This window comes from Coturnix japonica, chromosome 34 (genome assembly GCF_054131305.1).
Source record: "Coturnix japonica strain WE chromosome 34, WE-NBRP24, whole genome shotgun sequence".
In the NCBI taxonomy this organism is placed as follows: Eukaryota; Metazoa; Chordata; class Aves; order Galliformes; family Phasianidae; genus Coturnix; species Coturnix japonica.
Window position 1 is genome coordinate 3,450,004 of NC_140696.1, and position 23,710 is coordinate 3,473,713.

General features: G+C 50.3%; 1 protein-coding gene across 2 annotated transcripts in view; it reads right to left on the bottom strand.

Annotated features, from left to right (window-relative positions):
- Positions 1 to 1,140: 1,140 nt before the first annotated feature.
- NECTIN1 (nectin cell adhesion molecule 1) overlaps positions 1,141 to 23,710 on the bottom strand; it is a 68,302-nt gene continuing 45,732 nt past the window's right edge. Inside the window, exons 6-10 of one of the 2 annotated variants that reach the window (XM_032449057.2) lie at positions 15,734 to 15,881; positions 14,200 to 14,287; positions 13,625 to 13,735; positions 9,494 to 9,678; positions 1,141 to 4,342 (exon numbers count right to left, since the gene is read on the bottom strand). In XM_032449057.2, coding sequence (XP_032304948.1) covers positions 9,538 to 9,678; positions 13,625 to 13,735; positions 14,200 to 14,287; positions 15,734 to 15,881 — 488 coding nt within the window. In that variant the 3' untranslated portion in view covers positions 1,141 to 4,342; positions 9,494 to 9,537. The remainder of the gene's footprint in view (positions 4,343 to 9,493; positions 9,679 to 13,624; positions 13,736 to 14,199; positions 14,288 to 15,733; positions 15,882 to 23,710) is intronic. The other variant, XM_032449056.2, reaches the window with a different exon arrangement.

Here is a 23,710-nt window from a genome sequence, read left to right on the forward strand (position 1 = left end):
ACAGCATAGCAGAAAGAGATCAGCCATCCCTGTTTGCCACAGAGATATGGAATCTTTAATGCAGCTCTTCTCCGCGCTCTCCTTTAATTTGCAGCTCCCCCATTCCACTCCATGCTCACGGTGCATCGTCTGCCCTCCACGGTGCCTATTTTTGCTGCTGTATGAAAAGCTCTTTATAAAGCTGGCTGGCTCCGAGGATAAAGCAGCATCTCTTTCAGCTATAGGAGTATTTTGATGCATTTCATGTATTTTGTGCAGCCCAAGTGTTGGGAAAAACAATATTTTAGTTTCATACATATAGAGTTACAGCCACATTTCTGAATACATCCTAAGTGCTTTTGCAGGAGGAACTTTCTTCTCAGAGAGGCATCAATTGTAGCACATGGACATGAGAGGAAGAGACCTCAAAGCTCATCCAAAGTGCTGACCTGCTTCCACACCCAGCAGTGGAAGGGGAATAAGAAAACAAGCTGTGTTTGGGAGCACCTTTGTTTGAGCAGCATCCAACCCATGCAAAGTGTCCCTGGTTGCAGCGTGCATTTTGGGGTGCCCCAATAGTGGGAGCTGCTGTGCAAATGGCACCAGGCAGAGGTGAACTTCTTTTCTCCAAACACAATCCCAAGGGGAGGTGCCAGGTTCTGGTAAGACAGGATAAACCGGTCTGGCTTAGGGCAAAGTGACAGCAGCATTGCCAGCAGTCTGCTTTCCACATCCTGTGATTGGATTTATGTGTTGACCTGGACTATGGGGCGAGTGGGGGCTTTCCTATGTCCCTATACTATGAGAAACTGCCCTCTGCCCACCCAGATCTGGAGCAGAACTGTTTCAAAAGGTCTTCATCCAGAAGCAGAGGTTCTGTCCACGTGCAGTGGAGCTTTTCTATTAAAAATATACCCTGCGGATTTCCCATTCTCACCATTAGGGTGCTAAAAATTCTCTAATGGTGTATTGATCAAAGCTGTCTGATTGGGCACCTTGTAAGGAAGGGCTGGTTTGGATTCACACCCCAGAGATGTAGTCATTGCTTTCCCTGTGTGATGGATGGGGCAGAGGGGAGCTCTGGGCTCTCCCATCCCCTCCAACCAAAGGCAGGTGCAATATGTTTGTCACCTTAAGCATTCAACTCACAGCCAAGTCAGGTTGATATAACTCTTCAGTTCACTTTTATTTAAATTCTGTGATCAGTCGCTTCCATCTGCAAGAGCTCTTGTGTCAATGCCACCGGTGCGTGGAACAGAAATTGCCACATTTCACCCCAATACAAAGCAACAGGAGGAATGGCTTCATGTCTCACATGGGGAATAACACCCAGTGCATGCTGCTAGCACAGACTCAACCAGTTTCCTGCTCGACTTGTTCAGCAATCCACCCAGCAATGTTTCTGTTCCCAGTGTGGTATCTTTGCAAATCAGCACAGGTCGTGGCAAGAGGGGAACGCCTCCCATCAGCACTGCTGGGTTTGTGCTCCTACAACACCAGCATGGGCAGCCTTAGCATGGAGCAAAGCCAGTGTTCAGCCCTTAGCATAAGGTCCAGCAAAGTTTGGAAGTGGCCATTCGGCAAACGTCGTGCAACCAGGTGGGAAGGCAGGGAGGACTTGGAGCAAAAGGATCACAACATTGCTAAGTGTGGCTTTGTAAAACCAAAACAACCTCTGCTACCCCATCCTCCTCAAAGCTGGTGTCCTCCAGCCACTAGCAGCAGAGGAAACCACTTGCTGTCAACCAGCCATTTCCCCTAGCTTTTTTTTTCCCTAATGCACCTGAAGACCTGACCATATTCCACTTCCTATTTAAATATGTAGATCCGGCTGAAGCTGCAGCAGATGAAGGCTCCCAATCAAATCTACTTTAATTGCTGCTGTGCAGGCAGCATCCTGCTATTACGGGCATGCAGACAAGGAAATGTGGAAGGTTTTTCTCTCAGCAGTGGTGCTGGGTTGGCTCCGGGAAGTCAGAGACCCCAGGGTTTTGCAGCACCACTCCATATTTCTGAATGGGGTGACCAAAAGCAGACTTGGCAGAGTCCAAAACATGGTCTCCCTCATTGGGCTGGATGTGCTGCCATAGCTTCAGCTCAGAGCACACCTGGTTCTAGCTCTGTGATAGCCAGAAAGTGCTCTAAGGTGTGTTGAGAAGAAAACTAAACGGGAGAAATACACATTATCTGAAGCAAGACACATAGCACTCAAGCCCATTGGTGTAGGGACGTGCCTGGCTGAGTTCTCTGGAGACTGAAATAGGAGTCCAAACGACTCCAAAAAAGGCCTCAATCAGTCAAGACTGATAAGGTGGCATTGGAAAAATCGCACCTCATGCTCTAAGGCGACGTCCTACCGTTCCTGACCCTTTGGGCATGGGGGAACCACAGGCACTGGAGCACAGGGAAGCTGCTGTGCTGTGCAGGCATTGCCTATTGCAGCTGGAAAAGGCATCAGCATCCTTCTGCCTGCACCCTGCCTGCCACCCAGGCAGGACCCTCAGCCACCTCCCCATCTATTATCTATGCCTGCAGGGACTCGGTGAGGCTGTGCTTCTCTATGCAGACAGGGGGACAAGCAAAGTGAGTCCCATTGCTGCTCGAGGTGATGGGAACAAAGAAAGCAAAGTGCATAGAACAACTACGGCTGCTTAAATTCGGATATACAAAAATAAAGAGGTGCCAGAGTGCTTGGGCAGCACACAGGACTGCACCCAGGTCAGCACCCTCACCCCCTGCAGTGAGCTGGGCATAGGGTGGGCTGCTCACTGGTGGAAGTGGCACTGGAGCTCTGCTTGGTGTCTAAGCAGCAGGGTGGTGGTATGGTTCCTTCCACTCTCCCCACTCTTGACTCTGACATCCTCATGGTATACAGTCCTCAACCCAAGACAAAGCAAAGCAAATGCCCGCTCCCCAAGAGGGCACACACTCTGTTCACAGCTGTCCCAGCCTCACCTCTTCTCTGCCAAAGCTGGGTGAAACAGGTGAAGGTTACCCTCAAAACCAAGCTCTTTTATAAGGTTTTCATTCCTTTTTCTCCTCTTCTTTGCTTTTATATACATATAAGTGTATCTCTATAGTTATTTGTCCTCTAATACAAGTGAACACAAATGTGATGTGGAGAGAAATTCCCTTCTCTTGAACACTTCATGGTTGCAGGAATGTACACGTTTGGATTTACATACCCACACACATTCCAAATATTAGAAAAAATATATAACCCCCAAACTAAGATGCTTTAAAAAAAGGGTTCAAAGGCCAGATTCCTCTGTTGGCTTTTATCCTTCATTAAGTGTAAGAAGATTACCTGAAATCATGATTTTTTGTTCATATTCTGCCTGAGTTCATTTTGAGATTCCAATCAACAGATGCAAGGAGAAGAGGGGGAAAAGCTAGTGGGGTCTGAAAAGGAAAACGAGAGAGATCGTTTTCTTTGCTAACTTTTTCCCCTCTGTTTCAGGTTATAAGAAGGTTATTCAAAGGATACTTTCTCTGATGTGTTTGCTTTAAATACATCCCAGTCCAGTTTGGGTTAAAGAGCCAATCCAAGCAGTTGGAAGTGGGAGTAGGAGGGAAGAAGGACAAACACAATCACTAAACCAAGCCCTCCCTTCACTTCATGGGTTGGTTTTGAGCATCTTTCTTTAGAAGCATCTTATTATTTGGTTCAGTAATCTTGGCTGGTTATCTCTTTGCAACAGGGATCTCCTATCTGCCAATGGGGAAAACCATTTTCTCCCGAAGGGGTTGTGAAGAATCCACACCTGGCTACTCTGGTGCAAGCTGTGGAGATGGACACAAGGGAACCTATGGACATTTAATAGAGTTGGGCACATCCCATCCCACACATGGCAGCTGCCACCCACATACACATGCACGCACATAGCCAGCTTGGTACAGGAGGGCCAGGAAAGAGAGACTCAGGGATGGGATGAGATGTGGGCAAAGGCAGAGTGTTCCCTTGGGCATGAAACAAGCCAGGCAGACACTTAACCTAACCAAGTCACTTACAATTGCACCCAAATAAAAATCAATCGACAAATAAGCAAATGGCAAAGAGGGGTTTAAAAGGCCTTGGTTGTTGAGTGATGGGGTCGGGAGGAGTGAAAACCAATGAGCGTCTTCGTTTTCGCTGTGCTGATGTTTAAACATACTGTTCCTTAGGACAGATGTACGGAGCCCGGGAGCCGGGAGGAGGGCAGCAGAAGGAGATGTCAGGGTGGTGAGGATAGAGATCTTGTGGGAGGTCTGACAACGGTGCGTAGACGTGGGGGATCTTCTGCAGGTACCGACCGTCATGTGAGTAGCAGCGGGTCAGGTAATCACTCGCATTCGGTATCTCTGAGTGACACTTTCCAAAGTTCTGTAAGAACAGGCAAAAGTCAAAGGGTGAGAACTCTACCGGCCGTCAAACACGAAGCTCAGCTCCTTGCTGAGGTTCACATACAGCAGATAGGATGGGAAATTAAACAGTTCTGCTCCGCCGCAGTTCCTGTAATATCCATTGGGCTGAAGAATAGGTTTATGTTTTGCATTCTTTGCCCCTTGCCTGTATGGTCTCTGCCTCTCTCAATACAGCAGGCAGTAGGGAAAGGAAGGGCAGTTTATTTACAGCCTTCCTAACTCACCCACACCTGAGTTTTGTAAAAGCGGTGCTGGTACGCATCGTTAGTCCAACTCAGACCTGTGATCTTGTACAAAAGGGCACATTTATCTGACCAGCAGCTCTGGAAGTACAATAGGTTATTGTGCCCTATGTTTACCCAGCAGCCAGGAATGCTGAGCTGTACCTGTACGAGCAGATCCTTTGTCAGCCTCAGCACCAGGCTTGTGAGTCAAAGCAGCGGTGGAGAATGTTAAACATCTGCAAGATGGGAGCTCAGAGCAGCTCTAAGAAATCCCTGCTCCCCATGGGGTGGCAGAGGTGGGATGCTCCCTCCTGCTCACTGCCCCTTCCCTGGCTGAAGCCATGCAAAACAACCCAAGCAAGATTGACCATGACCTTGCTCTCACCATAGGCTAATCTCACCTCCAAGAGGCAGCAAAGCCACCAGCAACAGCCTTTTATGCCCATGGTTTAATTCAGGGCTGGCTGAAGCAAGTAACTTGCCCTTGAGTCCTTCCTTGCTCTCTTTGAACATAGCACAAACAGTTGGTTTAGTGAAGAGGACAAAGATTTGACCCTCAGGAGAAAAAGCCTGAAGGAACAGAGCAATCTACTCAACTCCTCTGCTGCCAGTTCCTGGATAAATATTTCACCAGGATGCTTAATTTATTGATGGTTCAGACTGCTGTGAGAGGCAGCAGGGTTGGAGGGCTGGTGCTCTGAAAGTAGAGAAGGCCACACGAGGGTGGGGGGGTTGGAACACCGGTACAGCAGCCACAATGCTAAGGTCAACCTGACCTTCTTTTCTCTTTTAGTTGGCAAAATGGTGTGTCCCACTGCTTGGGATTATTGAAGTCAGCTGTTTCAAGATGTACAGGGACACCCACAGCTCCAGCAGTGCTCAGAGCCCCATCCAGCCTGACCTTGGATGTGTGCAGGGATGGGGCACCACCGCCTCTATGGGCAACCTGTGCCAGTGCCTCACCGCCCTTGGTGTAAAAAACTTGCTTTACAATGAACCATGTGCAATCCCTGTGACAGCACACAAAGAGGCAGCATATATATGGTACATCTATACCAGTTACACAGCATCAACAGGGACCCACACAGTAAGGGAAGAAGGGAGAACAGCCAATTGCTATTCCTTTGATTGTATCAGGTGATAAAAAGGGATAGGGCAGGGTTAGCACCTAAGGACATGCAAAGGTCCTCTCCCTGTATAATCTGTGCTCTGGGCTCTCTGAAAGCAGCAGAACACCTTTATGTGCTGGTGGGGATGGAAAAAGGTGTCAGCTCTGATCTCCTCCTGCATGGTGAGTTACTGGTGGGTAACATGAAAGGGAGGCGACCTCAATGATTGAACCTTAGTGAGATATGGCAGGCAAGAGGGGCTCTTAGCATGGCTGGCAAACTATTATTGTTCAAAGAGGAGGGCAGATTTGTATGTGTTTTGGGCATGCAATAGGAAACACTCCTACAAGTGTGAGGGCTCAAAAGGTCTCACAGGCAGAAAGGTCTAATGGAAAAGATGCTCTCATTTAACACATACAGATGCTTTCTGTAAGCCGAACTGGTTGTTAGCAGCCAGCAGTAAGAGGAGCAAAAGGGGCTGTGAGAAACAACATTATTGGCTGCTTATGGTCCACCAAACCACATATCTTTCTGTCTGTCCAGTATGGGCCTGAAAGAACCATCCTCATAGCCAGGCTGGAGAGAACCAATGCCATTCTGTCAGCACTTCTGGCCGGGTGAGTACAGATGAGCTCTGCTTTTCTTTCTGGCTGTGTTTTGTGCTCAGCTCTCAGAGCAGGGCAGCTGGAAACCCCCAGCCCTGGGGCAAAGAAAGGGGTTCCCCATTTGCCTTCACCTTTCTCAGCGTGTGAAGCCAGGAGACGATCACTCCTGCATTGTTTTCTTCTCTACTTAGCAATAGGGATGAGAACAGAATCAGCCTGATGTTTATTAACATGTTTAGCAGCCGCTGCCCTTTGACTTCCTTCCCCATTCCCACTGTGACTTTTTTCCAATCTAATTTATCTCTAACAAAGTTTGAAATTAAATTAGGGATAATGAACTAATTAAATTGAACCGGCACACAACTCTGCCACCTTCCCCCACCTGACTTCTCCTCATTGCCTTTGTTTCCAGTGTGGCTCTGTAAAATTCTTCATTATCTGGGTTACATCCTTCCCCCTCCCACCCCCAGTTTTATTTCCAAGAGCTTTGATTGAAGGGGATGTCAGGAATCCATCCGTTTCAGACAGCCTGGAAGATTACCTTTAAATGGTCTTGATTGGATTGAATTAACTCAAACCTTGAACTGAATTGCTCTCAAACCTTCCCCATTTCCTCTTCACCTGCCTTCTCCTCTCAGGTATCTCCGTGGTACTTGTAGCTCCCTCCAACCTCACCCATAAGGTTGTATTCCATCAACTCCAGCTACTTACCTTCTCTCTGTTCCTACAGCATCACAGACCATCCGTAACCTTAAGCATTGACTCCCATGGTGTTTCTCTATGTGCCAACCCCTCTATTCTTTATCAGGGTTGGAATCCTCATTCTACTGATGGGAAGCTAATAAGGATCCACCTCCGTGCTTTGCTTTTTCTCCTGCAGATTGGAGATGGTGCTGTTGAATGGGGGATGCTCATGGATCCCTATGACTTTAATGGGGAAGAAGTGGAGTAATTGGGAGCTGAGGCAGCACTTGCTGATTGTCTGATATCCCCAGCTCAGTATTATGGTGGGTTTATAGGGATGTGGTATTATAGGAGCGTTCAGAAAGCAAAGCTGGAAATCTGAACCCTGCTCTCTAATTGGCCAAGATCTCAATGCGAGTCTCATGGTTCGAGCTGTTCTTGCTGTAACGGGGACAAGAGATTCCCAAATAAAGCTGAGAACAGGAGAGCGGGGAGGTGAAGGGGGAGGAAATAATTAAAGCAGCACACAAAAATCACCCTGATCTGCGGTGTGCCTTCGCAGGGAGATTTTGTGGCGGTGAGATTACACCTTCAAAGCACCATATGACTGGCTTTATTTTTGCTTCAGAGAGACTGGGAGGATTTCCAAATTTGGATTTGGAGGATTACTGTCCTTTTGCTGACAATAAAATCCCTCCCACCCTGGGAAGGATGCAGTGAGACCTCCCAGGATGGATTAGGTGGTGCCTGCCTTGCTCCTGTTTGTGCCAGCGGGTCCCAGCATAGCCAGGAGCTGCTGGGAGGTGGATAAGGGGAGCAGCCCAATGGCTGAACCAGGCAGACAGACCCCACAATGGAGAAAAGCAAAAGCAAACCCATCCACAACTTACTGTCCGCTCTCGCTCGTTACGTCTACGAAGACCTTGATCCTCATTCTGGGAGCAGGGGTGGGCGAGACACCGCAAGAGAGAGATGTTACCACTGGGTCCAGCACCTGGCTGTGCAGACACTTACCTAGGAAGGCTTTTGCTACAGCAGGGGAACTACAGGGCTCCTTCCAGCATGGGAAAACCAGGGGGCACAAGGGTAAAGCACACTGAGCTGCCCCACTGCACGCCTTCCACCCAGCTCCATCACCCACCTGCTGGCACTGATGCTCTCAGGTTGCAGTGAGGCTCTGTGCAGATAGAACTGTGCAGCGGGGCTTTTCAAAAGCAGTTTTCTTCCTCATCCCCCTGCATGGAGCTTTTCTCATCCTTCCCAAGGCCCTAATTCCTTTGCCCATTATGATCTCCTTCTCTGTTCCTAACCTATTGCTGCTGTGTGCCTCCTCCAGTCCTCCCTTTGCTTCCTTGCTATGCACTGAGAACCCTGAGAGGCAATAGCCCCATTGACCCCACAACACCTTCCTCCCAGTTATGAGACAGCAAACTAAATGGAAAAGAGCCAGATAGATGCTGTGGTCACCACACCATGGGAGACAGATGAGGACAAGGAGTGAGGGAGCTGCCTTAGTTGTTTTGTGGGCCAACAGTTGTGAGTGGGAAGGGGGAGCTTGCTCTGTTTCAGGTGCCTTTAATACCTGAGAAATGGGTATGATCATGGGGTAACGGGAGAAGACTTGAAGTCACTCCTCCCTTTGCAAATACCATTCTGCTTCAAAGGGTTTCTAGTACTTGGAACCCAAAAAACCACTGGTGGGTTAAATGTAGTTGGAGCCCTAAGCAGCCCCTGCTGCAGGACTTGAGCTCTGAGGATGATGCATGGAGTGGAACAAACAGGGAAGTAAGTCATGTCTGATCTCTGCTTTTGAGAAAGAAGGCACCAAAAGAAATAATCTTTCACCCCCTCAAACATCAAAACACGCTGTCTGCATCAGCCCTGTGCAAAGCAGCCTCTTCCATTCTGCATGCGCCATCCGTCCCTGGCTGCTTCTTATTCCCCCACTTTCAGATGCAAGAACCTTTACGTGTTCCCATTTCTCTCACGTACTCTCCCACCTTGTTCTTTCACACATGCACATATGCTCCCTCTTATCTATAGTCTCTTCCACGCACACAAACTCTCCTTTTTTTTTTTTTCCCCCTATCTAGTCCTCTTCTTTCCTTCCTTTCCTCTTGGTAGCCTTGAAAGGCCCTTTTAACATCTCCCAAAGTTTTGGCCTTCTGATATTGCTGCTTTGCTCAGCAATGTGGCCCCAAATCAATCTGCACCCCTCAAACCCACCTCTTTTCTCCCTGTGTCCCCAGCCAGGCTGGCTGCAGAACCCAACCATCAACCCTTCCCTCCCACGTGCCTCACCTCCGTGTAGAAAGCAAAGGACAACAGAGAGCATGCACAGAAGGCAAAGGCATTCCTCCAGCCCCCAAAACAAGGGCAGCGTGCAGGAGGAGGAGGGGGTGGGTGGGATGGGTTAGGAGCACTCCACGACAAGGACAAGGGGATGCAGAGAGGAGCACAGTGAGGAAGGCAGAGTGCAGTTGTGTACCTTGAGGCCAGAATCTGAGGGGAAAGGGCCTAGAGTGACATGCGCTAGCGTAAGTTGGGCTGGATGGTTGCATACTCGACTAGGTCTCCGCCAGCATGGATGGAGGTCCGAGGACTGGGTGACGAGGCCAGAGCGGCCGTGTCCAGCTCTGCATAGTGGACATCACAGTCCTTGGTGCCAGAGTTCTGGAGAGAAGAGAGTAGCGAGGCAGTGGGGGGGAATAGGAGGAAGGGTTTGGGGTCAGGAGGGGTGAGAAGACGAGAGCCGAGCCGGAGGGAGTGAGTGGATGATGTGGGATGGGGTTTGAGTGAGGGGAAGGGAGGGAGAAAGAAGAAAGAAGGGTGAGAGGGGAGGAAGAAAAAACAGTTAAAAAGAGGGAGGGAGGGAGGGCATGAACAATCAGTCAGGTAAAACCATGAATTAAGCCCAAGATCCCCATGGCACTATTCCCCAAAGCTACCTGCAAAGCCCAATGACCCAGCAGCCAGGCTGGCAGCACCCACACGAGATACCTGAACTGTCAGCATTGAGCCAAGAGTTTGGGGTTCAGGGGTGATAGTGATGAGAAAGGATTGAGTCTGGGGTGTCAGGATGGAATTAACCTGCAGCTGTATTGCTGTAGGGAAATGGCACTGCTTAACCAGTGCTGTTGTGTTGCCCTGGTGTGGGGGCTATGATGGCTTTTCTTATACACCACATTTTTTGCACCAGGCTTGACTGCACATTATGCTGCAGCAGATGAACTACGCAGCGTGGTTTTGTGTTATAATGTCTAATAGATGCCAAAAGCATCCTTCTTTGGCGTGGAAATATTGATGGGCATTCCCTTTCTAAGCAGGTTTATCAGCAAGAGCTGCATGAGTGGAATATTACCCAGTTTGTCTGATCACTCCCATCCAGACACTGCTCATGCTCTGCACACAATTGTGGTCAGAGGACCTTGGAAAGCAGAGTGACCCAAAAACCTCAGCACTCGGAATGGGGGGTGGGGGTGGGAAATGAATCCACAGGAGGAGGAATGGGGTGTTTGAGGGACACCCCTGGTGTCAGAGGCTGAGGTGTGAGGTGCCTTCATTCCTTTCCCTGCAGAAGGTCTTTAATTTCTCTGCCAAGCACCTGCTGAGCCTCTCTGAGAGGAGAGAGCTGCTTCTTCCAAATGGAGAAAGGGGAAAGCTATTCAAAAATGGCTGCATCATACAGCTATAATGTGGTCGAATCTGAAAATTCTTCTCTGCCATGTGTTTGGAATGCCCTCAACCCAGTGCCAGCTGTGGCACAGACATTAGCAGAGGCCCTGTAACCTTGAGCTCCTTCCCATCCTATTTTGCCCAAGGAGGCTGTGGATGCCCCATCCCTGCAGGCATTCAAGGCCAGGATTGATGTGGCTCTGGGCAGCCTGGGCTGCTGGTTGGTGACCCTGCACACAGCAGGGGGTTGAAACCAGATGATCATCGTGGCCCTTGTCAACCCAGGCCATTCTATGCTGCTTTCCCCTGGAGGTGCTTGCTCTCTGAGGAGTCCCCTTGCTCTCTGCTGCTCTTGGGCTCGCTCCCACTCCCTGCTGCTTGTTGGGAGCAGAATTTATTACAATATCAATAATGTGGCTTGTATACAAGGTCTAGCACCGCTACGTGCAAGCGCTCTGCGTAAATCACCATCGGCACCCTGGTAATTGCCCTGTAAAAAGGAGGAATTATTCTGCTGTCTGGAGCAATGAAACTTTCCCTTCTACCTGTGCAAATGGGCATTGCTGATGCATACACTGATCGCACCGCTGCTCCTATGCGCGCTCTGATCCCACCTCTCACACTCCTCCTTGCACGCAATATTTGCATGACACTGGATGCTTCTGTGCACATGGGAACCAGCACCCAACCTGCAGCATGTGTGCACCTTCCAGCCCATTCACTCTTGCTTAAATACCTTCATGCACACCAAAGCTTTTGCCCTACAAGGGCTCAGAGACACTACAAGCAACACTGTGATCCCTTGCATGCTTTCGTACTCTTAATAGTCCATGGCACTACCCTTACACATATATGCCATCAGCTTTATGTTCATATTCTTTCCTATAGCCATATCCACTTGTATTCCCCTCTTCCAGCACCTGCAGATGTGCCCCATCCCTTCCCCAGCCCACACATCCCTACCTGTCTCCCCCACCTCTCCCACCTCCCCCTCCCTTGTTCTCTGCCATCTTTAATCACTTCCCAACTCCCCTTCTTGTGCCACGAAATTGCCCTCCCCAGGTGGTGCCTTTCACACAGCTGAGTGATGAAAGCAGTTTATCTTAAATTAGGAGGCTTCGCACAATTCACTTAAAGCACAATGCATCCACCCCATTTTCCTGCAGAATTGGTTCCCTTCAACTCTCATCTTTTTTTTCCACAGGCTACTTCATCAGATTTCCTGACGAAGCACAAGCAGAACAGGAATATCCCGTCTTTGTCTTCCCCCTCTGAAGGATCCCAGATGCACATCCCTATGCATACAGCAGTGCTGCTGCTGGAGAAGGATGAGGAGGGAATGGGGCTGTGTTAGGCTGGCAGAGACCCAGTGGAGCTGTAGGGAATGGGTACAAAATGGCCTTATTTGAGTGGTCCTGGAAGGAGCAGGGCAGGAGTTGGCTCTGCAAGGCATGGATGAGCAGCGTGATGCAGCCTGGCCCCATCTATGCCATTCGAGCAGCACTCCCAGCCCTGTTTGGCACAAAGGGTCTCCTTACTTCCCATTGCCAGTTGCAAACTGGCACAACCTGCTGCCTGCCCAAAGGATGCGGTGATTTAGCAAGAAACGAGAGCAAGCTCCGGCTCGTTCCTGGGGCTCAAAGCCAAGATGCAATGTGTGCAGTCAATGGGAGCTTGGGAGCATTGCAGGGGCTGCCAGCCTCAGAGAGCACAGGGCAGGTCCCAACCCAGCTGTGCCACACAGCTGTAGCAGCTGACTCACCCAGACCCCATGTCCCCAGCACTGAGGGATTCTCTTGCTGAGCAGAACTGCAGCCCACTGCTGCTGGGCTGGGAGCGAGGGGGTAAGAAGCAGAGAGTGCCAAGCATGGGATGTGGAAATGCATCTTCTCAGACCAGGATTGAGTGCAGCAAACTCTGTTCCCATGGTTACAGAGCAGCTACCCATCAGGCCCCATCTCACATCACTAACTCTGCCACTTAATTAACTGACTGCTCGTTATTTCCCAAAATGAGCTCCTCCATCCTCCTGCTTGCCTGAAAAGCTGCTCTCAGCTGCTCTGTCTGCCTCGATTGTCCCATGCTTTGTTTCCAAACCCACCTGCCTTGCTGCAAAGGGCTGGAGACGAGCCCAGGGCTGAGGGAGGGCTCCAAGAGGAAGTTTTTCTTTAGGGACATCAGCCACTTTCAGCTTGGCTGGAGTAAAGAGGATCACATTGGCATGGCTGAGTGCAGAGCCATTTTATCACTGATGCCCTCAGCATCTGTCTCGCTGCTGGCTAAAGGTCACTGGGCCCCATCCTTCTGTTATCTGTATGGGAATGCACATCGAAGGGTCGTTCCAAGATGAACAGGAGGGCTGCAATAATTAGTCACGTTCATCAAATATCCCTCCACGTTGGCTGGTGATTATAACGCCTTGGCAAAGAAGCAGGTTCGTGTGCTGATAAGTCGAGGCATCTGGCTTTGATGTTGAGACCTGCAGCCCTCATGTGAGGTCTCATAGAGGTTGTAGGGCTGTCCCACGCTATGGGGTGGGGGAGGGATGGATCTGTTTCCCATGCTTTGCCCTCTTGTATCTACATTTTCTCCCCTATCCTCACCCCCTGTAATTCACCCTCCCCTGCCTGGCTGTAAGCATCTCTCCCTGACCCTCAGTCTCTCTGCTGCTGCTGTCTCACGTTAGCATCTCCCTCTCTGCCACTGAATGAATCCATACAAAACAATGGGCTTTAAGGAGTTTTCCAGTGCAGAGTCAAACCCTACCATGCTCTGCCCGGCCAATAATTGCTCTGAAAAGCTTTGCTGCCAGAACCCAGGAGGGTGATGGGGTGGGATACCTGGCTTGGCTGTCACATGAAGGCTGGATTTGTCATGGGGTGAAGGATACTGGGTGAAAGCAGTGAGGCTGAGCTGGGTGTTCTCAGCCCTCTGCTCCCCTTACCAGCTTGTCGGTGTAGGCAGAGGGCTCACTGGGTGCCATGTCATAGTATGGGGGCTGCAAGGGGAGCTTCTGGAGCTCTTCCTCATGCTTCATGTTGTCCAAGTGAACAACCTGTGACAGAGAGAGGAGAGGGGTGAGGAGAAAGAAAGGCCACTACTGAGAGCAACCTCTACCTTTCCTCTTGCTTCTGCCATACAACTCACCTTATACAACTCATTCCCACGTTCCTTTTCTCATTGCAGCCTCTCCTGTTTGAAATGGTGGTGATGCTCAAACCCTCCCAGCCCAGAGCCCATCTGGACACCACATCAATCAGAATCCAATCCCTCCTGAAGGGAGCAAATGGGGTCCAAACTACAGCTCTCTATCTGTGCCCATCTTTGGGAACCATGGACAAACAAGTCCTCACCCACTACCTCCCAGGTTTCTACCTTTGGGGATTGGGTAGATCTGCTGCCCCCCAAATCCACGCCACGGGCTCTTGGGCTCCTGCAAACCCTGCAATCCCAAATCCAGGCTCTGGGGGCACTGTCAGGTCCCCTCATCATAGGAAGGCAGCAGCGCTAGAGGCGTACCTGGATGTCTTCAGCAGTCAGGTGGCTTTTCAACTCCTGCTTCCTCTTCGGCGGAGGGGCAGGTTTGTGGGAGGGAGGCAAGTCAATGCTAAGGGGAGAGAAGAGGCAGCTGATTAGAGAGCAGGAGGAAGGGGTCTGCCTGCTTTCATGTGCCACAGCAGGCTGGATCCTGCACACACTGAGGGTTGGACTGCGTTTGTCACCAGACTGTCAGTATAATCATATGGGTTATACTCAGCAACTCCCCTCTTTTCTTTCTCTCCTCTCACCCTGATTAGAATTGTTAAACAGAAACAAACGCCCTCCTAGCACCCTGCTCCCATTTCCAAGTGCTTCCCTGTGTTGGATTGCAGATCACGGGGGTGTAGCTGGGATCCCTGTCTCTCAGTGCTGTTTCGAGGTGGCTCTAAGCATCCCATGGGATGGATGCTCATATGGTGGCTGTGAGCACCAGCAAGTGCCATGTGCCAGTGCAAACCAATGAGGTCATGGTAACACCTAGGAGGGGACTTATATGGGACTGTAGCTCCTGCTGTAGGTGTTCCAATGGGAGCTGGAATCTCCCTCATCCCCATGCTATGCCATGCAAGGGGTTTAGCCCTGACCCCAACTCAAGGGATCAGCTTTTGCCCCAGAGCACACGGGGATTGGCAGCCGTTATAATCCCAGCCCAGGGCCTGTCTCTGCACATTCCATCTGTATGCACAGATGTGTCTAATCCTTTTACAAAACTTATTAAAACTCCGATCCACTAATTAGCCAGCTTCCCCTCCCTTCTCCTACAAACTTCATCAGATCTTCCGATTGGGATGGGCGACTTTCTTTGGCAGCGCAATGAATTCCAGCACTGGATTGGGGCTATTGGTGAAGGGAAGGGTACATTGGGCTCCAGGAGCTCTTCAGGATGTTGACTTTATGACTCCAAAGAAAAGAAATGCTCTGAATTTTGCAAGACTTATGACTGGGCTCCACCACCCCTTATGCTCTGGGGCACCGCTGTGTTTCTATTCTTGGCTAAAGTGACTCTTCTTTGTGTCTTCCTGGAGGGACACAGTGGGAAATGGATCGTCTGAATGCATCTCTGCTATAGGGCTGATGCTGTTAGTTTCACCTTCTGGTGCTATTCTTTCTGTGTGTGTGTTTGCCTTTCTGTTTTCCCCTGTTCCCTTCCCTCCGTCGCTTGCTGTCCTCCCATGCCCTCTCTCAAATGGGATTAAATGGAGCACAAAATGTGGCCAAATGTAACAGCGATGGTGGGGAGGGCTGGGGGGTGATAAAAACAACTTCCAGCCTTGGGGGCTTGGTGCCTCCCTGAGAGATGGGAAGGGAGGGGTGCTCCTGTGATGAGACAGAGCTGTGTAGGGAGTGGCTGAGAAGGTATTTCTGGATGTTCTCATTGCACTGCAGTGTGGGGCAGAGCAAAGAGAACGGCAGCAAAAAGGCTCTGTGTGCTCAGGGAGCAAAGGAGACAGAAGCACTCTGTGCTGCCCCATCCCACAGCTGCTGTGCTCCCTGCCAGCCCAGGGCTACTCACAGGTCATGGTCTGCCTCTGTGCGGTCCTTCTGTTGCCTCCTGTAGACAATGAAGACGGTGACAGCCACGCCAAGGATGAGAGCTGCAGCGATGACACCTCCCACGATGCCAATGATGCCTCCCAGGGCGCCCTGAGGTAGTGGCTTGTCTGCAACACAGGGAAGCACAGGGGAGAGGGTTAGGGCATCCAACAGGGGCAGAAGTGGGCTCGGGTGTTGGACGAGCCAACCCACTTGGACACTTCATTGAATACTGCTGGAACAGATGAGAAAATAGCTTTTAAAGCACAGCTTGGGAAAGCTGAGCACCAATAGGCAACGCATTGAGGTAATATGTGCCACAAGTTACCCTGAAGCCTTACAAAGCTGAGCACAGGGTGTAGGGATGAGTGAGATGGATCCTCTCTTGCACTCAATGGCTTTAGTGCTTGGTGACATGGGACAGCTTCTCAGCATCTGACATAGTCCCCCTGCAAAGGAATCCCATCCCATGGGCTTGATGGGAAAAGCGCTTTGAAACGTACGATAAAAGGATTTAATTTGCTCTACCTTCCAACCTAATTAAACTTGAAAACTAGCTAATTGGTACTTTGTACTTACAGCTCCGGCACTGATGAAAGAAGGAGATAATTGGAATGGAGGAAGAAGGAGGAGGAGGAGGAAAAGGAAAAGAGATCCAGGAGAAGGGAGCGAGACAAGGATGAGGGGGAAAGGTACTTTGTAGAACGTGTCTGTCACACCTCATTCTCATATTTTCTTGCTGCTCTGGCTCCTGGCTGCTCTCAGAGCCTGGATCCTGGACTGTACAGCCTTAGTTCTCCCAGAGCTGGGTGGCCACCCATCCCCAAGGCTTCAGAATGGTGCCCACATAAGAAACATATAAGAACATATGCCTGAATGACACAGGACCACTCATGCAGGTTTTCTACCCTTTTCACCATGGGTTTAGCTGAAGGTTGGACACCCCTTCACCCCACCATCCTACATGGGGCTGGGTCCTTTCCAGCTGCCCCATTCCCACCCAGCCAGCCCTTACCACCATCCAGATTTGCTGCTGTCATGAAGGAGTGAAACAAGACATACAAACATTTCCCAGGGTGCTGCTCTTTCTGGTCTGTACCAGAGAATTGAATAGCACAGACCTGGCAGGTTTACTGCATCAGTGCAGCACATGTGAACTCACAGCACAATGACAAGACGTTGGATGTAGAATTTGCCCTGGGAACTGTCTCAGCACCGACCCCCCCAGCCCTTCCCTACAGACTCTATGTAAACCTGCTGAGGACACCCCAGAGCCTGCATCAGCAGCATCCCATCCCCAATTAAGAGCTCAGAGCTGTATGTCTTCCTGCAAACGGCAGGATGCTGCAGTCATCAAAACGCCCAGCTCCGCTCCCCATGGGCAGTCACTTTTCCCCCTCTTCCCTTCTCCATAAGCCACATTATCTTGTAAATAATATTTCTGCCTTGAGACAGCTCTCTTGCAGCCGTGCTCAGGCTGACAGCTGCCACATCGCAATCCAAGCCCCCCAGATGGCAGTTGTGATTGTGATGGTGGAGAATCTTCCAGTCCCTTTGGCTGGGGCATATCCTTGATGGATTGATCCCTAATGGCTCTGGGGCTGCAGGTAGGGAGCAGGAAATATCAGCCTCCTGCCAGCACTGTAAATCAGCAGGTGTGTGCTGGTACCCATCATAGCTGCTTAAGGCAACACTGCATAGCCAGGCAATGGCAAAACCTTGTGACAAGCCCTGTCCCTTAAGGTGCAGTTCCTCTCCCAGCAGAGATGCTGGATGCTGGAGGAGCCCAGTTAGGAACAGGCAGAGAGATCTCTTCCTTCTGCTTCCCCCTCCCTCCTTATTTCCTTTTTCTCTCTTCTGTCATCTACCTCCCCAGCTGCTCCTTTCCTCAGTCTCCCTTCCCCTGGGCAGAGCAGCAGCTGGTGCATTTCATTAGGCTGCTGACCCCAGTGCTACAAGATGCTCCCTGCCTTTCTAAGGGCACGGCAGCTACAGGACAGTGCTGGGAACCCAACACTGGGCACTGGGAATGCCTTGGGAGCAGATGATAGGAACCGACAATCAAGGATTTGGTTACGCTGCCAAGGCTTTCGGGCAGCCCTGGGAAGATGTTTGCAAGGCTTGTGAATCAGGATCGGGGTAAATTGGCAGCACAGCTCAGGGGCCTCCGGAGTGGAGTGGGAAAAGACTTTGTCAATTAAGAATGCAAAACCCCCCTGCTCTGTGTCATGCTCGAATAATTTAAAACTCTCCAAAAAGTTCATGTTGGCAGTGAGGCAGGTACCGGAGAACCCAAAGGGGCTGAGCGAGCAGCTCAGCCTTATCTGGATGTCGAAGGGCTGCTGGGAACTCCACATTCTGGCTGGAAAAATGAATTAATTCAATGTATTACAATTAAGGAGAAAAGAAGGACACCCCACCCCCAGCTTCTTTTGGAGCAGTTGGGTATTGTTGCTTTGTTCTCTTCTGGAGGTGAAAGCAGACAAGGGAAAGGAAGAAGCATTGGCAGGGATGGAGCCGTGGCTGTGATTTAACGCCCGCTCTGTGCGCACGGCCATGGTTGTGTTCCAAAGCATGAGACAAACAGACAGAGCTGTCCGCACGCGCCATGCCCACGGGGTGACACAGTGCAGCTGCAAAGCACGGCAGTAAATAAAAACAGGGGAACAATGAGGGCTTTGGAGAACCAACTCGCAGGAGGGGGAGAGAGATGTTCCCAAAGGGAACTTGAAGTGAGGCAAAGATGGAGCAACTGGAAGGTGTCCAGAGGAAATGGCTCACGTGATGGGGAGGATGCTGTAGAAGCACCTGGCTGATCTTGGGGTTCAGGCTTGAGAATGGGGTACGGCGCATCCCCACCATGGGTCTGTGCTGCTCTTGGGCTGATATTTAGTGCAAAGCTCAGACTGGATGGGCAACCTAACAACCCACAACCCCTCCAGAACACCATTTGCTAAAAGGCATTCCTGCATCTGTAGCCAACTGTCAAGTAGGGTTCCCTCTGTGTTTATCCCCACCCCGCACAAAACAAGCTCCCATCTATTTCATGGCTGACTAGCCAAGGCACTGAGCACTGTGCTCCTTTGCTTGCTAACACATTGCAAATCAATGGGGAAGAATCACTATTCCCCTCCTTTTGTTAGGCTGGCAGCTCTGAAGCTCTGTTAGCTGCCAGCCTTGCTAGAGTTAACATAACCTTGGTGCTCCCTGCTTAGGCACGTTCAGCCTACACGGTTAACACAGCGTCCCAGTGCAGTGCCAGCTCCAGATAAGCCTGTCTGTGACCCGGCTTGCTGTCCTGAGCCAGAGGATAGAGGTTAGCACTTACTGGGCTTCTTTCCACCCACTGAACCTTCGAGCAACACCACGAGATCGGATGATGCATATTTATAATGCACCCCACCTGACACATTCCAGTGAGCCTGAGACACGGCAAGTTTGCAGAGCTAAATTAAACGGAGCTGAAAAGCTTGGCAGAGCAAACACGTCCCCAGTTAGCTTCCAGAGATGAACAGGATTGGCTGATTTGAGACACGCTGCAAACAGCAGATCCACCCCCGGGCACAAGCTGGTTTGGGGGTGATCACATCATCCCTGTCAGATCTTTGCCCTTTTATTTTTCCCTGTAATTCTGACCAGCCCTAACCTACGCAAACGGCTGGCTCACCTCTGCTGGGAGGTTTCATGCTCCTGGTGTGCAAGCCAGCCCTCCGCAGGGTGCTGCTTTGAAAAGCATGCCCAGCTGCAAGCTGGACCTGCTGGGTTTTAGTGGGATTTCACACACATTCCTGCACAGGCAATGGCTTTGCCATTCACTCAGACCGGTGTGTATCAGCTCTGCCCTGCACTGAAGCAGCAGTGGAGCCATCCCTGGTTTAAGGGCTGCTGGCTGCAAAGCACGCCTGGAATGTAACTTTAACCCTTGCTGACCTCCCCTGGCTGCCTCCCTGGGTCTGCTGGTAGCTGGGGTGGAGCTGGGATAAGATGTGGCACATTAAATCACAGCAAAGATCTCATCCTGCACTCCCCCACCTGCTTGCCCATGCTTTGCAGCTCAACACATCTGTATGGACACTGCCTGGCTTTGGGTAGAAGATGGGCCCTGAGTTCTCCAATGTTCCCTCTGCCTCCCAGCCCTTAATTTTAGTTCTGCTTCATTTCCTTGCAGCTCAGCAGAGTAATGAACAATCAAATCCCTTTGGTAATTTATTTCTTCTGCTGTAGAGGAGGTGATGACACACGAAATTGCCTCTCCTGGAGGAACAAAGGGGCCACATCCTGACTCCCATTACATCTCTTGATCTCAGCAGCCTGCTCTCACCAACCAGAGCACGGCAGCTCCTGTGTCCATGCTGAAACAGAAGCACAGCCCTGCTTCCTTGATGAGCCCCACACTATTACAAGCAGCCACCAGACAGACTCTGGCAGGGAGAAGGGACGTGGACTTCAGCTCACATGCTTCTCATCTGCACTGATAGAGTTAATTTGCTCATCAACCTTCAGCATCACTCCTGGGGATGTCTCACTCTGCTTGACCACGTACCATGTTTGCATGGTTTTGCTTCCAGGGTGCTTTCACCATGGGATGGTGAATGTTCCCAAAGCTGAGATCAGCTTCGCATGGCTGCAAGCTCTTGCACAGAGTAAAGAAATGCTCATAACACTCATTCCCTCCTGACTTCCCACCACCTCTGCCTTAACCACCAGTATTTATCCACACAACCATATCCAGCTGAGCATTTGTTAGCTTGCAGAGCTTTCCCCGTCTCCGATACAGATCAAACAGGAGAGCTGCAAAGAGAGAGACCTGTCAGCGTGAAAGAGAAGCTGCAAAGGTTGGTACAACAGCTAAGGTCACACAGGGGAATGCGACAGGAACAAACAAACCCTTTGCACTGCTCTATAGGCACTTTACCAGATGGAGAATGTCAAGAGGGCAGTCATGATTTAGAAAAGGCAAAAGATGTCAATGACTATTCATGATCCGTCTTGGAAACAGACATTTGTTTGTGGTTTCTGGGCTACAAAGCGATTTCTGCCTGTTGGAGGATGGCAGAACCAACCATCTTGCCCTGGGCACCATTTGGGTACTCTCAAAGCAGATGGGTTGAAAACTCAGCCAGAGAGATCCCGAACTGTTAGTTTTTAGTGTAAATTGGGCTAGTTAAACCCTAAAAGGATGCAGAGCAGCTCCCTGCTTCCTCCTTGCCATCTCTTCTGCTCTGCAGCTCAGGTAGCACCATCAAGGCAGGTCCTCCAAGCCCATTTTTAGGTCAGTTATAATTGGGAAGCCTCGTGTGGAGCTATGAAACATTGGTTAATACGCTGGAACTATCTAGTTAAATGCCAATTACAAAAGCCCATAAGCTCCTCAACTCAAATATATTAATAACATAATTAAACATTTATTGCTTATGCAAATTAAAAGTTAAGTTAATCGGACATCAACGAAACCCCAGGAAGTGACCATTTAAGTAACTAATTTCTATTTAATTACGATTCCTCCCTATTATCAACCCCCCACACCATTATTTCTGGACAGCTCTGTGGTGTTTACCCACACCATTCAGACTCTGCATTCCCACTCTTGTATGTATTCATAATCCCAGACAGCTGCTGCATTCATATTGCAGCCGTGGAGCTGGCACAGCTGGCAGCAGCTGGACTGGGTGCTCCTGTTTCTCCTCCCACCTATTCTTGGCTAAGGAAGGGCACAACCAGGGCTAAATCTCCACATCCAACATGGGAAGGGGGATGAACTCGTGGGAAGGCACCTGGTGGGAATAGAAACTTGTGTTGGTGTAGATCCCATAGGCAGAAGGTAACGCTTTAGCCCTGAGTGCCTTGCCCCAGGTTCCCTGAACAGTTTTGCTGTTATCTCCTTATCACCACTGGGAAGGGCACTTTTTAGCCCAGCAGGGATATTGTGGCCCTCAGAGGATGAGTGTTTCATGATGAGCTCGGCTCCTCGGGTGGACAAAGCTGTGTGCCAGCAGAAAGCCACTGTTCATTATTATTGTAAAGTGGTAATTGAAAGGGCTGGGAGCTGGAGCAGGGCGAAGAAATGAGGCCAGGAGATGGGAAATGAAGCATTTCGTTCCTCGAGGGATGGAGATGTTCCCCTGGTGAGCTGAGGCTGTGAGGCCAGGGCCATACGGATGGGCTCCCTCCCCCAGTGCGACAGGCAATCAGTTAAAGCTGACAGGTGTGAAGTTGGCAATTTTCTTTTCAAAGCGGTGAGATAAACAGGCTGGAGGGAGTTTGAGAGGAGCAGGGAGGTAAAGGGGAACAGAAACACGTGGGCACCTCTCTCCTTAGGGTGGGCAGATGGATGGAGGAAGAGTTTGGCCCATAGCCTCTTCAGTGGCTGTACCCATCAAGCAGGACCTTTGGAGAGCTTGGGTGACACAATACTTTTATCATATATTTAAATGGGCTTATTAATGAATGTGCCTTGTAGGGAGGAGGAGCCTTTGCCTTCTGCCAGGCAGCACGGAGGGCATCTGAGGCTCAGCATCACTTTGCGGTGCTGCAGGTCCCCCAGCTGGAGTCCATTTGCATAAAGCAATTTCCTTCTCACAAATATGTTCATTCAAATCAAACTCAAGTTTGCAAATAATCCGAAACCGTGAAAATAAATAAATAAAGAAATGAATGATCAAACAAAGCTGTTGCTACAAATAATTTACCCTCCTCTGAGCCAGCAAATTTCTCCTGGTTCACCTTTTCCAGCACTAGGAGACCCAGCAGTACCTGCAACCTTGAGTGCTCCACCTCCCACCTCTTGCCTCTCAATGACTGAGTCAATGACTCTGACCCAATCCATCCCCAGCAATGCTGGAGCTGCTACTCCTTCCAGCCAGCCATCTCCCAGCCTTCCTGCCTTCTTCCCTGCCTGCTGGCTGTTGTCTTTCTGGCATCTCTGAGTGTGCCATGCATGTGGATTGCTTGGAGATCCAGCTGTCTGCCAGCATGTTCCTGGGTTCCTGTGCCCAGGGGTACCAGGCAGGTCACCTGCTAATTCCCTCCTAATGCTCGTCTATGTCTCACTCTCTCTCACTTCAAATCCTGTTTAGGTGATGTTAATCTATGGGGGTGGAAATGAGCATAACTCCATTGTAATCAGTTACTGGATGTGCTCACAACCAGCTCGAATGGCTCCATGCCTTCACCATGGACATTTCAGCCCTGTGCTCCATGCACAGCTGCTTCCAGGCAGGCACATCTCCAATGCTTGCTCTGTGCTGGGCTGGCAAAACTCACTCCCTTTGCTCAACCCTGCTGCCCCACCGAGCTCCTCCTCTGGCTCTCTGCTGACTGACAGCACTCTGAAGCTGCTTTGTAGCCAGCGGTGCTCGCCTGCAGAGATGTGGCTTTGAGAAGAGATCCAAGCCACGCTGCCATCATTCCATGGGCTACATGCATTGCTGGCATTCCTGCCCCCAACGTGTTTCTGTTTTGTTCCAGAGAAACACAATACTTAGGGGCACTGCATGGGAGTCAGCTCCCACTGCGTTCAGCTCTCTGCAACCTGAGCTGCTGAGAAGAGGCCCCATGCAATGGGTTTTGTCCATCATTGCCTAACTGTGGCAGACACGGCCTGGGAAATCTATACAGCATTTCCCAGCAGGACCACGGGGCAAAGGCAGCCCCTCGTGTCCTTCTTTCCATCCCATGTGCTGAATTCAGGTGCAAAGATGCTTCCCCAGGAGGATTCTCCAGGCCAGAGGCAGGGCAAAGTGCCTGTTGATACCTGCACAAGGAAGAGTGTGTACGTTCCCTCTGATCACTCACTTCCTTTGTCTCTCACTCTCTTGCAAAAGCCTGGATCTTGCAGAGCTGTCTGCTTTGATCTTTGGGAACAAGGCTGCCTTTGTAGCGTGTATGCACAGCAAGGAAGCTGGAGGAAAGGGAAAAGGCAAACTGTTCTTCACGATGCAGACATCAGTCACTGAGA